General features: G+C 43.4%; 1 protein-coding gene across 2 annotated transcripts in view; it reads left to right on the forward strand.

The window, feature by feature from the left end:
* Nucleotides 1–12,896: 12,896 nt before the first annotated feature.
* Nucleotides 12,897–17,554, forward strand: part of LOC121558220 (4F2 cell-surface antigen heavy chain) — a 10,318-nt gene continuing 5,660 nt past the window's right edge. Inside the window, exons 1-4 of one of the 2 annotated variants that reach the window (XM_045213783.1) lie at nucleotides 12,897–12,959; nucleotides 13,395–13,608; nucleotides 14,065–14,255; nucleotides 17,194–17,367. In XM_045213783.1, coding sequence (XP_045069718.1) covers nucleotides 13,418–13,608; nucleotides 14,065–14,255; nucleotides 17,194–17,367 — 556 coding nt within the window. In that variant the 5' untranslated portion in view covers nucleotides 12,897–12,959; nucleotides 13,395–13,417. Of the gene's footprint in view, nucleotides 12,964–13,394; nucleotides 13,609–14,064; nucleotides 14,256–17,193; nucleotides 17,368–17,554 lie in introns of both variants that reach the window. The other variant, XM_045213784.1, reaches the window with a different exon arrangement.

Below are 17,554 nucleotides of genomic sequence, written 5' to 3' on the forward strand. Positions count from 1 at the left end.
GGTCAGAGAGAGACAGGAGGAGGAAATGTGGAAGTGAAGAAAAGGGAACGTTCTGCTACTTTTACAAAGCGTCATGAGTAAATATGTGCTACTGTCTCACTTCTGGGTATTCATGCAGTGTGAGGAAAGGTATAGATTCCACAGTAGCCTATATAAGAGAACAGAATTCCAGAACAGATTCAACAGTAGCCTATATAAGAGAACAGAATTCCAGAACAGATTCAACAGTAGCCTATATAAGAGAACAGAATTCCAGAACAGATTCAACAGTAGCCTATCTAAGAGAACAGAACTCCAGAACAGATTCAACAGTAGCCTATCTAAGGGAACAGAACTCCAGAACAGATTCAACAGTAGCCTATCTAAGGGAACAGAACTCCAGAACAGATTCAACAGTAGCCTACCTAAGAGAACAGAACTCCAGAACAGATTCAACAGTAGCCTATCTAAGGGAACAGAACTCCAGAACAGATTCAACAGTAGCCTATCTAAGGGAACAGAACTCCAGAACAGATTCAACAGTAGCCTACCTAAGAGAACAGAACTCCAGAACAGATTCAACAGTAGCCTATCTAAGGGAACAGTGAGATATTAATAGAGGAATAGCATCATGGTTCTAATCCTTTGAGGTCAGGCAGTATGGCTATTAAGCCTGAAGGCTTGGGGTACTCAACTGTTCGGAATTCTCCTCACACACACACACATTCACACACGCACACACACACACACAATGGTAGCCAAGGCAGCCAGCATTCTATGACCTGTCACGTGGAAACATTCAGCCATTGTTCAATACACAGAGAGTCTGGCAGAGAGAGAGAGAGAGAGGGAGGGAGGGAGAGGGGGAGGCAGAGGCAGAGAGGGAGGGAGGGAGAAAGGGAGAGGGTGTGTGTGTGTGCGAGAGAGAGTGAGAGTTCACAAATCCTACTGAAAACAATCTGCTCTTTGTCCACTAACATCATCCATGATGGAGACAAAGAAAGGAACCAGGAGAGATAAAGAGACAAATGGATGAAGGGACTAGTTAGTGGGAGAAACGTGGAGGGAGTCAGAGACATATGCAGTGTTGGAGGTGCAAGAGTCCTGTTAAAGGTAGAGGGGTTGGACAGGGCAGATAAGACAGAAGCAGTGAAAGTATACAGTGGTGTTTCTTACATAAGTCAAACCCAGGGTCAGAATCATGCAGGAGAGTCACAGGTCAGGTGACTTCAGGTTATAAAAGCAACAAAAAAACGACAGCAGCAGAGTCAAAGTCCATGCAAGGTTCTTTTGGAGATTGTGTTGCGAAAATATGGTACATGAAAGAAACAGTTGGTTCACAGTTAAGGAGAACGTCACAATACGCTACACGTGTGGGTGTACACAGCCATGGTTAAAACAGCACAGCGAGAGCCAGTGTCACTGTTTACGGCCTCCTCGCCACCCTGCCCCTCTTTGTGAATTGAGCCGTGAGGGCAGATTTTCCCCCAGCTTTCCCAGACCGCTGCTGCCAGACTACTAAGTCTATTAACTCTCTATTTCTCTCACACTATCTTTTTAACTCTTTCATAGTCCCAGTTCTTAGAACTGTCTCACCCTGCAGAGCTACAGAGCAGTCCAACACATCAGTCTAAAAGGAGTCTAGAAGGACTGTCTCACACAGTGGCCGCTTCAAAGATATATACAGACTGTAGTGTTATTGGACAGAGAAAACACACACACACACACACACACTTGATTGTAGACAGACTGTAACTGAAGTACTGATCAGAGGAATCCTCCAACAATGACAGGAAACAGCAACAATACACAGAGAGCCCGGACACCATGCAGAGAACCGGTTCAGTCCAGTCTGGGTCTGGTTGTTTTCTCAACGTTTCATGGTGTCTTTGAAAATAAACCCACTGGGTGAGATCAGAGAGATTTAGAAAGAGGGAGAAGGCCCTGTCTCTACCCCCTGTATATCCATCCACCCCTCCTCCCTCCTCCCCCTTCCTCTCCTCCACCCCTCCAATCCCTCCAGTTCTCCAGCCTTCCACCCCTCCACTCCTTTCTCTGCCGCTCCATCCCTCCACCTCTCTTTCTCTGTCTCTCTTTCTATACATCTGCCTGTCTCTCTTTTAATGTCTCTCTCTCCTCTCTCTGTTTCTTTTCCAGGAAAAGGGGGCCTCCAGAGCTACAAACTACCACTAACCCCTCCCTCTTCCTCACATCGCTCCCTCATCTCTCCACAATTCTAGCTGGAGGGAATAGGGTGATGAAGGGAAGATGGCGTTCTACGGTTCATGCTGTTTCCCAGCCCTTCCTCTGCAGGGGGGGATGGGGTTACAGAGTACACACACAACACTATGTCCTGGGGGGGAGGGGAGGAGGAGAGGAGAGAGAGAGAGAGAGAGAGAGAGAGAAACTTTATATTCCTCCCTGTTTAAAGGTAATTCAATCTGCCCTACTGAGAGCGAGAGAACCCTAACCCTATATCAACTAGTCACCTCTAAACTAACCCTATATCAACTAGTCACCTCTAAACTAACCCTATATCAACTAGTCACCTCTAAACTAACCCTATATCAACTAGTCACCTCTAAACTAACCCTATATCAACTAGTCACCTCTAAACCAACCCTGTATAATCTAGTCACTTCTAAACTAACCCTATATTACCTAGTCACCGCTAAACTAACCCTATATAATCTAGTCACCTCTAAACAAGGTGGTGCTGTTAAAAAAGGAATCTAGAGCAGAGCAATAACTCAAAACGAGAGAGAGAGAGAGAGAGAGAGGGAGGGAGAGAGGGAGGGAGAGGGAGAGGGAGGGGGAGAGGGAGGGAGAGAGAGAGGGACAGGGAGAGGGAGAGAGGGAGAGAGGGAGAGAGAGAGGGACAGGGAGAGGGAGAGAGAGAGAGAGAGAGAGGGGAGGGAGTAAACATATTTGTGAGGTGAAGGTTGTGTAAAATTAATCAAGTGATACACGCCTGTGGGATACGGCGTGACTGGGGGGTGGGTGGGTGTGTGTGTGTGTGTGCATGGGTGCACATGCGTGCGTGTATGTGAGCTTGAGCATACTAGTGTCTCAAACACATGTAGCCTAAATTGTAGCCAATTTCTAGGTGAAAGGTTGCTCAAGATCAAAGGTTGCTCTCATACAGTTAATTAATATTTTCCTTCATTTTGTGTGTTGCTCAAAAGTTGTTGTGTGGAAGACATACAGTTTCCAACTTACACTACCGGTCAAAAGTTTTAGAACACCTACTCATTCAAGGGTTTTTCTTAATTTTTACTATTTTCTACATTGTAGAATAATAGTGAAGATATCAAAACTATTAAATAACGCATATGGAATCATGTAGTAACCAAAAAAAGTGTTAAACAAATCAAAATATATTTTATATTTGAGATTCTTCAAATAGCCACCCTTTGCCTTGATGACAGCTTTGCACACTCTTGGCATTCTCTCAACCAGCTGCATGAGGTAGTCACTTGGAATGCATTTCAATTAACAGGTGTGCCTTCTTTTAAAGTTAATTTGTGGAATTTCTTTCCTTCTTAATGCGTTTGAGCCAATCAGTTGTGTTGTGACACAGTAGGGGGGGGGGGGGTATACAGAAGATAGCCCTATTTGGTAAAAGACCAAGTCCATATTATGGCAAGAACAGCTCAAATAAGCAAAGAGAAATGACAGTCCATCATTACTTTAAGACATGAAGGTCAGTCAATACGGAACATTTCAAGAACTTTGAAAGTTTCTTCAAGTGCAGTTGCAAAAACCATCAAGCACTATGATGAAACTGGCTCTCATGAGGACCACCACAGGAAAGGAAATCCCAGAGTTACCTCTGCTGCAGAGGATAAGTTCATTAGAGTTACCAACCTCAGATTACAGCCTAAATAAATGCTTCACAGAGTTCAAGTAACAGACACATCTCAACATCAACTGTTCAGAGGAGACTGTGTGAATCAGGCCTTCATGGTCAAATTGCTGCAAAGAAACCACTTCTAAAGTTGTCCTCTGTAGTCCTCTGTAGCTCAGCTGGTAGAGCACGGCGCTTGTAACGCCAAGGTAGTGGGTTCGATCCCCGGGACCACCCATACACAAAAAAATGTATGCACGCACGACTGTAAGTCGCTTTGGATAAAAGCGTCTGCTAAATGGCATATTAAAAATATTTAATTTAAATTTAATTTAAATTTAAAGGACACCAATAAGAAGAAGAGACTTGCTTGGGCCAAGAAACATGAGCAATGGACATTAGACCGGTGGAAATGTGTCCTTTGGTCTGGAGTCCAAATTTGAGATTTTTGGTTCCAACCGCCGTGTGTTTGTGAGACGCAGTGTGGGTGAACGGATGATCGCCGCATGTGTATTTCCCACCGTAAAGCATGGAGGAGGAGGTGTTATGGTGTGGGGTTGCTTTGCTGGTGACACTGTCTGTGATTTATTTATAATTCAAGGCACACTTAACCAGCATGGCTACCACAGCATTCTGCAGCAATACGCCATCCCATCTGGTTTGGGCTTAATGGGACTATCATTTGCTTTTCAACAGGACAATGACCCAACACACCTCCAGGCTGTGTAAGGGCTATTTTACCAAGAAGGAGAGTGATGGAATGCAGCATCAGATGACCTGGCCTCCACAATCCCCAGACCTCAACCAAATTACAATGGTTTGGGATGAGTCGGACCACAGAGTGAAGGAAAAGCAGCCAACAAGTGCTCAGCATATGTGGGAACTCCTTCAAGACTGTTGGAAAAGCATTCCAGGTGAAGCTGGTTGAGGTAATGCTAAGAGCGTGCAAAGCTGTCATCAAGGCAAAGGGTGGCTATTTGAAGAATCTCAAATATTAAATATATATCGGATTGGTTTAACACTTTTTTGGTTACTACATGATTCCATGTGTGTTATTTCATAGTTTTGAAGTCATCACTATTATTCTACAATGTAGAAAATAGTAAAAATAAAGAAAAAGCCTTGAACGAGTAGGTGTTCTAAAACTTTTGACCGGTAGTGTATCTACTCTCTTATCAAGTCAAATAAACTGACTCAGTCTCTGTTGTTCTTGGACATACTGAACCAAAGACTGGATTTATGACAGAATATTGTTGCTTCAGAATATTGTGATAACCTGATGTTGTAGCTGTAATCAATAAAAGAGAGATCAATAAAAGAGAGATAGGTCTGTTTGGGACTAGTTTTACAATAGGCTGATGTTGTAGCCCTAATCAATGTCATTGGGAATAGGCTTACATTGGACTTAATTGCACACAGGAGAGCTCCTTGGTCTTCATGGTGCCCCTTGCTTAGTGGTGTTGCAGAGTCTGGGGCCTTTCAGAACAGGTGTATATATACACTGAGATCATGTGACAGATCATGTGACACTTAGATTGCACACAGGTGGACTTTATTTAACTAATTGTGTGACTTCTGAAGGTAATTGGTTGCACCAGATCTTATTTAGGGGCTTCATAGCAAAGTGGGTGAATACATATGCACGCACCAATTTTCCGTTAATTATTTTTTCGAATTTTTTGAAACAAGATTTTTTTTTCATTTCACTTCACCAATTTGGACTATTTTGTGGGAATGTCCATGACATGAAATTCAAATAAAAATCAATTTAAATTACAGGTTGTAATGCAACAAAATAGGAAAAGCGCCAAGGGGGATGAATACTTTTGCAAGGCACTGTACGTTGGCACATGTGAATTATTAGAATATGGCAGATATGAGTCAATTATTGCATTCTATCCATGCTGGCTTTCCCAGGCAACCTAAGACACGAAACAGATAGGTGGAAGGGCATGCAGGCTGTCGCCAATGTATTAATGTGCAATTTGCCTAAATGGGTAATGGAAACATTTCAACCACTGAATTTTATTCGACACTGTAGGTTTTTGTGAAAAAGCGTATTTTTTTTGGTGTGATGTCATTACGTCCAGCAGTTTATATTGACACAAGTTAGTTAAATTGAAACGCACCCTAGCAGAAAATTGTCGCATACATTTTAAAAACGTGCTTTGTTTCATTCTGTTGAGACATTTATGTTGGCTATAATTTAAGTTTGATCTGTCTTTTTAATTGTGTGCTCCATATTTAGTTTAAGATTAGGTTATAAGTAGGCCTTTTTTGTAAAATAAATATCGTTAGCCTATTGCTGTCATTTGTTGGGTACGTTAGGCACTAGCCTTTCTTGGTAATTGCTGCAATATAGCCAGTTCCAAACCTTTGTAAAGGTTTAAAGTGGAACTGACAGCATTTTAGCAACATGAAATCTTATTAAAATCTGTTCATATACACCTCAAGGAAGAATATGACACTTAAAAAAAATATGTTCTGACAAGCGAGCACTTTGATTTGGTCATTTTCACGTTTTGATAAATTCTTAGAATGTTTGGGAATTTTCTATAGTTAGGCATTTGTGAGAATTCTATAGCAATATAGAGTGCGTTTAGACAATTAGTAGACACTGCAGTAAATAAAACCTAATAAAAATATCTGTCTCGTCCAGGACTTGAGTCTGAGTGGGAGGAGCATGAATGGATGCGTAGAACGTCGGACGGAAAAAGATGGCCGGAAGCGGATGATGAAGTGGATTCTGAATCTAATGGCGGTAGAATCAAGGAGGATTGGAGTATTGTTCAAATGAAAGAAAAATGGAGCAAGGTAGAGTACAGTGATGAGAATGTAACTTCTTATCTTGTCGGAGGACGGTTTGTTAATGAGGAGCAGCTGATCGAATTACCAATCTTGAGGAATCCATTTGCAATATTCAAACTGGTGGAGAGAGTGCTGGGTAGAGTGAAAGCTGTGAGGATCACGAGAGGCGGGCTGGTTTTTATTTTTTTGTGCTTCTGAGGATCAGAAGAAACGTGTGTTGCGTCTCACCCGATTTGATAAGTTCAGGGAACCCCTCAAGGGTATCTGGAGTCTCGTGGGAAGTATATGTTGAAGAGATGAAAAATATTCCTGGAGTGATTGATGCACATCGAATGAATCGTGTGGTGAATGAAGAAAAAGTGAACAGTCTATTTGTTCTTTAGTTTTTTGATATGGAGTCTCTCCCCACTCAAGTGCAGTTTGGGTATATTAACTACAGAGTCAGAGCATCTATCCCAAGACCAATGCAGTGTGATCACTGGAAAGCTTTTGGTCATGTTTCAAGCGTTTGCAGAAGGGAGAAGCAGAGATGTCCAAGTTGTGGAAAAGATAATATCATGTGTTATAAAAGTGATGAAAATGTGACATGTTGCAATTGTGGTGGGAACCATGAAGTCACGTCTTTTGAACGCCTCACCAAGGTTAAAGAGAATGAGGTGGCCAAAGTCAGGGCTGTCCAGAGCATTTCATATGCAGCAGCTGTTAAAAGGGTTGAGGGTTTGAATGGTGCTCCTGAAGAGTCCATGGTGGTGGATAGGCCTTCACTGCAGGCTGAAGGGGTTGCCTTTCACCAAGAAGATCCTGACATTTTAAAGGTTAAGAAGGTGGACTTTGTGGCCTTTATAGCTATGGTGATAAATGGCACTGCCAAGGTGGAGAGAAGGTCCAGGAAGATAGAAATCATTGTGGAAGCGGTGGAGCGGTTCCTGGGGCTGAAAGATTTCTCGGCGAAGGAGTTACATGGAATATTGTCACAAGCCGTACCACCCTCTCAGGGCCTAGAGCCTTGAAAGAGAATTGAAAGAAGGAAGAAGTGGAGTTTTGTTTTGTCAATGTACTATTTTTATTTCAGAAGAAGAAGAAGAAGAAGAAGAAGAAGAAGAAGTAGAAGAAGAAGAAGAAGAAGAAGGACTGGAGTCTACGCAGACCGGTGTGCCATAGCCAATCAGAGCTACAGTAGGCCTTTATGCAAACAAGCCATTTGCCCCACGGGCCTGCCATCATTCACGTTGAACTGGACTGTGTGTTTACAGGCAGTAGCAACAGCGAGACTTTAGATCATTAGAACGCATTCGACAAAAGCCACAAACTACACCTGAATGGATTTCTGTAAATATGTAAATACCACGGGAGTCCTCTTATATTTGGGAACTTTACAGTCCTATTGATCAAACCACCATGAAAAGATAGTCTCTCTCTCTCTCAGTAATGCACATCAACGACAACAAGATCAACAACTAATGCTAGCCAGAGCAAGATGACCTCAAATCTAACGAAGGAACATTAGATAAACCCTCTCAAACTTTTTCCAGTTAGTTGGCCGTCAAAATTGCACTGATAAACGATGAGGAATTGTAGCCTGCTCGTCCTTTTGAAGCTTGCCTGCCAATGCACGCTGGTCCCAACCAAGCACCCAATCTAACTGGCTAGAGTTGGCTAGCTTGCTAGCTAGCTACTTCCAGACACAAATGAGAGAACACCTCACCCTGACGACAATTTTACTAGCAGAGCTGGTTAGGCTGTTTACATGTTATCTAGAGCGTTCGTGACTAACTATTCATTTTTTCTGTCTACGTTTACTGACACCGGTCATATCTAGCGCGTTCGTGAATTCTTCAGTTATTCTGCGCTCTGGCACACTCAGACGAGAGTGCTCTGAAATCGGAGTAGATAGCCAGAGTGAAATTTCAAACGCAAGAGATATACTAACTGGATAACTGTTGTTCAAGTTCAGCGTAGCTAGCTAGCAAAGCGATTCACATTTCTTGCTAGCTAACCAAATTACTACATCTCTAGCTGTGTAGCCACTGAAAAAAGATATGAGGGGGAAAAGTCAGTCACTCACTCACTCTTCCAATGACATGACATCCTCCTAGCAGCTAGCTAGCTAACGTAGAATTTTGTGTTTTTAGCTTCCTACATAAATAGATACACTATCCTATTAGCCACGTTATGACTGACTTGTGATCATTGCCTTTGCTAGTTTGATTATAGTGACATTCCCGGCCTTAGTTACATTTGTCGGTTTTTGTCTTAAATATTCAGTCATTGAAACTGAAGCATCCCGAATGGAGGCAGCAAACAATGTACCAGGCCCAGCTGTGATTTACAACCAGATAGCAATATATTTGGGACCACCAAGAAATGTATTGGTGAATTATATTAATCATGCATGGAACTGCATCCATCTATTCTGCCAACAATACCTTAGTGTACGTCATGGAACGTTGAGTCAAATAGAGCCTATTTTCTAAACCTCTTATAAAGTTAGTTTTGTAGCATAAACTGGGAATTGTATATTTTTGACTGATATTATGATTGACTGTTTGTTTCATATCTGCAACGTAGTTAAAAAACTGTCAGTTTAAACCTGTTTTGTGTTTTGTTTCATTCTGTTGTTTTGTTTTGTGTTTTGTTTCATTCTGTTGAGCCATTTTCTTTGGCCAAATTAGGTTCCAACTGTAATGTTATGTTTGCTGCAAAATAATATCCTGCTCGTATTTTCCCTATAAACACCAACTTACTTTTCATATTACCCTAATAAAGTTTAGAAACGTTTGTGAAGGTTTGGTGTGGTGTGGCTATTAGCCTATTAAAATAGAATCAAATCAAATGTTATTTGTCACATGCGCCGAACACAACAGGTGTAGACTTTACAGTGAAATGCTTACTTACAAGCCCTTAACCAACAATGCAGTTTTAAGAAAAATAAGTGTTAAGTAAAAAATAGATCACTAAAAAATTTAAAATAATTAAAGAGCAGCAGTAAAATAACAGTAGCGAGACTATATACAGGGGGTACCGGTACAGAGTCAATGTGCGGGGGCACAGGTTAGTCGAGGTAATTGAGGTAATATGTACATGTAGGTAGAGTTAAAGTAAATATGCATAGATAATAAACAGAGAGTAGCAGCAGTGTAAAAGAGGGGGTGGGGGGGCAACAATGCAAATAGTCCAGGTAGCCATTTGATTAGCTGTTCAGGAGTCTTATGGCTTGGGGGTAGAAGCTGTTTTGAAGCCTCTTGGATCTAGAATTGGCTCTCCGGTACCGCTTGCCGTGCGGTAGCAGAGAGAACAGTCTATGACTAGGGTGGCTGGAGTCTTTGACAATTTTTAGGGCTTTCCTCTGACACCGCCTGGTATAGAGGTCCTGGATGGCAGGAAGGTTGGCCGCAGTGATGTACTGGGCCGTACGGAGTACCCTCTGTAGTGCCTTGCGGTCAGAGGCCGAGCAGTTGCCATACCAGGCAGTGATGCAACCAGTCAGGATGCTCTCGATGGTGCAGCTGTATAACTTTTTGAAGATGTGAGGACCCATGCCAAATCTTTTCAGTCTCCTGAGGGGGAATAGGCTTTGTCGTGCCCTCTTCACGACTGTCTTGGTGTGTTTGGACCATGATAGTTTGTTGGTGATGTGGACACCAAGGAACTTGAAGCTCTCAGCCTGCTCCACTACAGCCCCGTCGATAAGAATGGGGGCGTTCTCGGTCCTCTTTTTCCTGTAGTCCACAATCATCTCCTTTGTCTTGATCATGTTGAGGGAGAGGTTGTTATCTTGGCACCACACGGCCAGATCTCTGACCTACTCCCTATAGGCTGTCTCATCGTTGTCGGTAATCAGGCCTACCACTGTTGTGTCGTCGACAAACTTAATGATGGTGTTGGAGTCGTGACTGGTCATGCAGTCATGGGTGAACAGGGAGTACAGGAGGGGACTGAGCACGCACCCCTGAGGGGCCCCCGTGTTGAGGATCAGCGTGGTAGATGTGTTGTTACCTACCCCTACCACCTGGGGGCGGCCCGTCAGGAATTCCAGGATCCAGTTGCAGAGGGAGGTGTTTAATCCCAGGGTCCTTAGCTTAGTGATGAGCTTTGAGTTCACTGTGGTGTTGAACGCTGAGCTGTAGTCAATTAATAGCATTGTCACATAGGTGTTCCTTTTGTCCAGGTGGGAAAGGGCAGTGTGGAGTGCAATAGAGATTGCATCATCTGTGGATCTGTTGGGGCAGTATGCAAATTGCAGAATGCAATGCTTCCCTTGTAGTCTGTAATAGTTTGCAAGCCCTGCCACAACCGACGAGCGTCGGAGCCGGTGTAGTACGATTCAATCTTAGTCCTGTATTGACGCTTTGCCTGTTTGATGGTACGTTGGAGGGGATAGCGGGATTTCTTATAAGTGTCCGGGTTAGAGTCCCGCTCCTTGAAAGCGGCAGCTCTACCCTTTAGCTCAGTGCGGATGTTGCCTGTAATCCATGGCTTCTGGTTGGGGTATGTACGTACGGTCACTGTGGGGACGACATCATCGATGCACTTATTGATGAAGCCAGTGACTGATGTGGTGTACTCCTCAATTTTTATTTTTTTTATGTTTTATTTTTACCTTTATTTAACTAGGCAAGTCAGTTAAGAACACATTCTTATTTACAATGACGGCCTACACCGGCCAAACCCGGACGACGCTGGGCCAATTGTGCGCCGCCTTATGGGACTCAATCAGTGCCATCAGAAGAATCCCGGAACATAGTCCAATCTGTGCTAGCAAACACAGTCCTGTAGCTTAGCATCTACTGCATACCTATGATATGAAGGCAGCAGGCACCATCATTCCAACTGACTCCGACAGTTGAACTTCAGGTGAGAAAGAATGTTTTAGGCCTACCAGTGTTACTCCTATAATCTAACAATATGATGCTTACCTTTTATTTTTATTTTTTTTAATGGATTTAATAGAATGTACACCTATTTCTGTATAGCAGACGCAGTAGCCATCTGACAGGGACAAATAAATGCATGTTGGTGTCGTAGCATGCCGCATATCTCTATCTCTGGATAAAATATATTTTTTATTTGTTTTCAGCAGTAGGCATTTGCTTTCCAAACTGTAGGCCTACGTTTTACTCACATAGTATTTTGACATTTGTGAAAGGCAAACTGACAGCCACAACCAACCATATAACACTGTATATATATTTTCTGTTTGTATTTTTGACTTTACGTTTTGTTTTACCCCATATGTAACTCTGTGTTGTTGTTTTTATCGCACTGCTTTGCTTTATCTTGGCCAGGTCGCAGTTGTAAATGAGAACTTGCTCTCAACTGGCTTACCTGGTTAAATAAAGGTGAAAAAATATATATATATATATATATATATATATATATATATATAATCCATAGATGGCAGTTCCCATTCAAGTCAGGACTGGTCGCCTGAGTTTAGCAATCAAAGTGGGTCAGAGGTTCCAAAATCCTTCTATGGATTATATCTATGGCCACAAGCTGTTCTATATCTGGCATATGTGTTGCCCAAATTGCAGCCTTCCAGGCTAAGTGCTTGTGATAAAACTTAATCCACAGCTATTTATTAAGAAGCTATTGATCCTCTGTAGTTAAATTATGCTCTCTGGTGTAGTATTTAGACAGTAGCATATAACTTTTGGGGAAATAATTTTTATGAGTCTTAATTTTGGCAAAATTATTGCACTCCTACTTCCTGTGGCTAAGAGTTTACTCTATAAAAGTATGCTGGACTACCTTGGTCTTCAGTGCAGTAAGAACTAAAGATATGGGAAATCAGCCATTAACTGATCATAAACCAAATGTTATAACGTTTGTGTGTGTGGCTCAAAGCTCATTTCTCGTATTGGTTATTAGTGCATTCATCGTGTAGCAAGTGGAGTTACTGGTTTCGAAGCATATAAAAAAAGCTTTGTTTATTGAGTTTGCCCCACCAATATAGTCATGTTAAAATCACCACGGTCCATACAAAATGCCTAAGATTCAAAGGGTGCTGGCTGGCTTGTAGCTTCACAACTTCATATGAGTTTCTTTGCAGTGTTTTTCTCACAATTTTCTCTGATTTCAAAAGGTTGAAAGGGACTCAAAGATCCAGAACCTGTTGCTTGCTCGATACATTCCAACCAAATCATGCGGAAGGGTGTTGTAAAGTGTGATGTGTACGTCAATCAAACGGTAACCTCTACTGTCAGGGCTTTTATTGGTGTGTCCTTAAATTGTGGGCGGAGACACGACCCTATAAATAGGAGTGAGCCCCTGACGCTGTAAGACATTTTACAGTAGGGGAGAGAGGAGATACAAGTGAGTGGAAGTAGGTATACATATATCTATATCTATATCTGTTGCAAACTCAACGGAGTCTGACTCAACTTCTTTTTAACAGTTAATGATATGCGCGCGATTATCATCATCTGATTAGCTAAGAAAATTCGGTAGCTACCTAACTAACTAGTTGTTTGTTTAGTTAACAAAACGATTTAGTTAGGTAGCCGCCCTGAAGATAAATCACGACAATATAATAATGATTTGAATCGAGTAGTCTACTTTTCACAAATCAACAGTTGTCAGGAAAGCAAAAAAAAACTGCCTTTCGTTCTCGGAAAAAACCTATTTAAAATGGACTAACGTTGGGAAAGTGTAGGCTACTTTGTGTCCTGCATTCGGGGGATATGCTACAAAGTTTCCATTTAATTGAAACTGAACTTGACCAAAATAATGTCGACACTCTACTCACTCTTTTCTACAGGCGAAAACAAAACCCTCCCGAACATGAGTAAGGACACAGAGGTCGATATGAAGGATGTTGAGTTGAACGAGTTGGACCAGGAGAAGTTACCGATGACCGGCGACGGACCGGGGGCTGAGAAGAATGGGAGCGTGAAGCTGAAGGTACCGGAGGAGGATGTTAAGTTTACCGGGCTGTCGAAGGAAGAGCTCATGAAAGTCGCTGGCACACCCGGGTTGGTTATTGTTGGCTACTACTTAACTGTACAACTAACTACTTAAATTCAACATAATGTTGCTTGAAATCAATTTGCTGATTTGAATTGCTGAATATGTTATGTATATTGTATACTGAACAAAAATATAAACGCAACAATTTATTAGGCCCTAATCTATAGATTTCACATGACTGGGCAGGGGCACAGCCATGGGTGGGCCTGGGAGGGCATAGGCCTACCCAGGCCTACCCACTTGGGAGACAGGATCACCGACTGGGGAGCCAGGCCCTGCCAATCAGAATGAGTTTTTCACCACAAAAGGGCTTCATTACAGACAGAAATACTCCACAGCTCATGAAAAATGGGACCAGCACTTTACATGATGCGTTTGTATTTTTTGTTCAGTATACAATTGAAACTTATTTCACCCTCTCTCTCCCCTCTCCCTCTCCTCCCCCTCTCTCTCCCCTCCAGGTGGGTGAGGACTCGCTGGGTGCTCCTGGCGCTGTTCTGGCTGGGCTGGGTGGGGATGCTGGCTGGGGCCATAGTGATCATCGTCCAGGCCCCCAGGTGTAAACCCATACCTGAGATGAACTGGTGGAATCAGGGTCCTCTCTATCAGATATCTGACCTGGGCGCCTTCAATCAAGACAAGGGAATTAAAGGTGAGGGTATTGATAAGGCGATAGGACACCATTAGCTTCAGGAATATCTACTAAGATAAAACAGGACCTCGTACACACATCCTTATGGGTAATGTAGTAGATCATACTGGTGGAACCGGGGGTCCTCTACCAGGTCTCTGACCTGGACGTCTTCAACCACCACAAGAGAGTCAAATTAAAGGCCCTAATCTTTATCTTGGCCAGGTCGCAGTTGTTAATGAGAACTTGTTCTCAACTGGCTTACCTGGTTAAATAAAGGTGAAATAAAAAAAATAAAAAAAGGGAAGGAACAGCGGCTTCTAGCAACCGTCATGACATGAGTATAACGTGAACAGCCTGCTTGGTCCCAAATAAGTGGTTTGCCTTGTGGTTCTAATTTGGCCAGTTTGGCAGGGGCTGAGTGTCTTGTGACCATCTCATACCTCCAGACGGCCCAGGGACCGGTTTCCCAAAACCATCTAAAGGCTAAGTTCATCGTTAGAACCTTCGTAGGAGCATCGTTAAATCTCCGAGCTGTTTCCCCAAAACCATCGTTACTAAAGTTGCACTTGAAAACTCCGGTTATTTATCGACTGCCTCAGACCTCTGGTGGAACAGCCAAGTGTGTAGTTGGGTGTGTTTATTCTACTTAATACACAGAAGATCTAAACATAGAATCAAGATGTGTATTTGTCTCTCTGACTGCTGATAACTTCAAAATGAAGTTGACTACAAATGCAAAGTTGCAAGTGTTTTTTGTGTGCAATTGTTACAAACAAGGGAAGGATAAAACAATATGTTTGAAATGAAAACCGAGATGACTGCATTCAGATACATAGCCTATCTACAGTATAGGCTGCATAGGCCTATGTTATGTTCATTCAATTGAGTTTTATTTAGCTATGTGGCGGCCGTCTATCATGTTTGCCTCGATGTCACGACGTGTAGCCTAATGTGTGCAATGATTTACCAAATCTTGATCTAGTGCATTATTACAGGGCGTTCTCTCTAGGTAGCTGATCTGTCGTCAGTATTGTGGAAATAATTCTAATGTTAAGGAAAGATTTGAATGGAGAGAGCTGACCCCAGAGCAGCGATATCTCTGCGTGGTGTCTTGGGGAAACCGCACGTTACATTCTCCGTCCGTTGTAAGAAAGATGCGTTGTTAAAACGCTGGTAGGCCTAAATTCCATCGCTATGGGGGAAAACCAGGCCCTGGCCTTCAGGCTGTAGACTGCTGACTTGGCTAACATCTGTCTCAGATTGGTTTAAAGGACTCTCTTCCCCTTTTCTGATAGAACACACAGACTAGTGGTTGTCATTTAGCCGTTTTTTTAGGACAGACTAGGCTGCGCTTTCTCTTTGATAAACCCCCAAAATAGGTTCTGTCTACTTTTTTCAATTTTCAATGAGACATTTTCCCCACATTTTCTCCCATTATGTTAAACAGAATCTCCCCACATTTCTCCCATTATGTTAAACAGAATCTCCCCACATTTCTCCCATTATGTTAAACAGAATCTCCCCACATTTCTCCCATTATGTTAAACAGAAAAGAGAAACCAGTTTCCCATCCTGATGTTTTGGCTAACAGTAAACTGATTGGAGACTCAGAGACAGTTCTTCCCTTTTTCTGTACACGTACGCAATGTGACTAGTCTTTTTGTTGTCAGTTTTCCCCTCACGCACGGACTGAAGGAAAGATATTCAGCATACACTTCCCCTTTTCTATCCCTGTTATCTCACGTCTCTGTCCTCTCTCACCACCCCCCGACCCTCTCCCTTTCCCCTTCACCTTTCTGTCATTCACCCTCTCTCTCTCTCTCTCTCTCTCTCTGTCCCCCTCTCTCTCTCTCTCCCTCCTCTCTGTCCCCCTCCTCTCTCTCTCTCTCTCTCTCTCTCTCTCTGTCCCCCCCCCCTCTCTCTCTCTCTCTCTCTCTCTCTCTCTCTCTCTCTCTCTCTCTCTCTCTCTCTCTCTCTCCCTCTCTCTCTCTCTCTCTCTCTCTCTCTCTCTCTCTCTCTCTCTCTCTCTCTCTCTGTCCCCCCTCTCTCTCTCTCTCCCTCCGTCCCCTCTCTCTCTCTCTCCCTCCTCTCTGTCCCCCTCCCCTCTCTCTCTCTCTCTCTCTCTCTCTCTCTCTCTCTCTCTCTCTCTCTCTCTCTCTCTCTCTCTCTCTCTCTCTCTCTCTCTCTCTCTCTCCTCTCTCTCTCTCTCTCTCCCTCTCTCTCTCTCTCTCTCCCTCTCTCTCCCTCTCTCTCTCCCCCCTCTCTCTCTCTCTCTCTCTCTCTCTCTCTCTCTCTCTCTCTCTCTCTCTCTATTTCTCTCTCTCTCTGTCTCTCTCTCTCTCTCTCTCTCTCTCTCTCTCTCTCTCTCTCTCTCTCTCTCTCTCTCTCTCTCTCTCTCTCTCTCTCTCTCTGTCTCTCTCTCCCCTCCTCTCTCTCTCTCTCTCTCCCTCCTCTCTGTCCCCCTCTCTCTCTATTTCTCTCTCTCTCTGTCTCGCTCTCTCTATTCCTCTCTCTCTCTCGCTCTCTCTGTCTCTCTATTTCTCTCTCTCTCTATATTTCTCTCTGTCTGTCTCTCACTCTCTCTCTGTCTCTCTGTCTCTGTCTCTCTGTCTCTCTGTCTCTCTGTCTCTCTCTCTCTTTCTCTCTCTCTCTCTCTCTCTCTCTCTCTCTCTCTCTCTCTCTCTCTCTCTCTGTCTCTCTGCTCTCTGTCTCTCTGTCTCTCTCTCTCTCTCTCTCTCTCTCTCTCTCTCTCTCTCTCTCTCTCTCTCTCTCTCTCTCTGTCTCTCTCTCTCTGTCTCTCTCTCTCTCTCTCTCTCTCTCTCTCTCTCTCTCTGTCTCTCTCTCTCTCTCTCTCTCTCTCTCTCTCTCTCTCTCTCTCTGTCTCTCTGTCTCTCTGTCTCTCTGTCTCTCTGTCTCTCTGTCTCTCTCTCTCTCTCTCTCTCTCCCCTCTCTCCAGGTGTTGTGGAGGTACTAGACAGTCTGAACCAGTTGAAGGTGAAGGGCCTGGTTCTGGGGCCTCTCCACACTGTACAGAAGGACCAGGCAGACACACTAGACCTTGTCTCCATGAACCCTGTTGTAGGAACGGACCAGGACCTGCTGATCCTGCTGGAAAAGGCACACAAGAAGGGTGAGTGATCTGTTTGTCCCATTAGGCTGACTGAAGACTGTTGATGTCATTAATACTGTCTGGACTCTCTGCTCATCCTATCCAGCTGACAATAGAGAATATTATAGTGTAGAATCACAATGGATCTTGGGTCTGAATAAAGCCTTAAAATACTCTCCACCTTTTCATGATCTCCTCCTGACTGAAG

The sequence above is a fragment of the Coregonus clupeaformis genome, unplaced genomic scaffold (assembly GCF_020615455.1).
Source record: "Coregonus clupeaformis isolate EN_2021a unplaced genomic scaffold, ASM2061545v1 scaf0153, whole genome shotgun sequence".
NCBI lineage: Eukaryota > Metazoa > Chordata > Actinopteri > Salmoniformes > Salmonidae > Coregonus > Coregonus clupeaformis.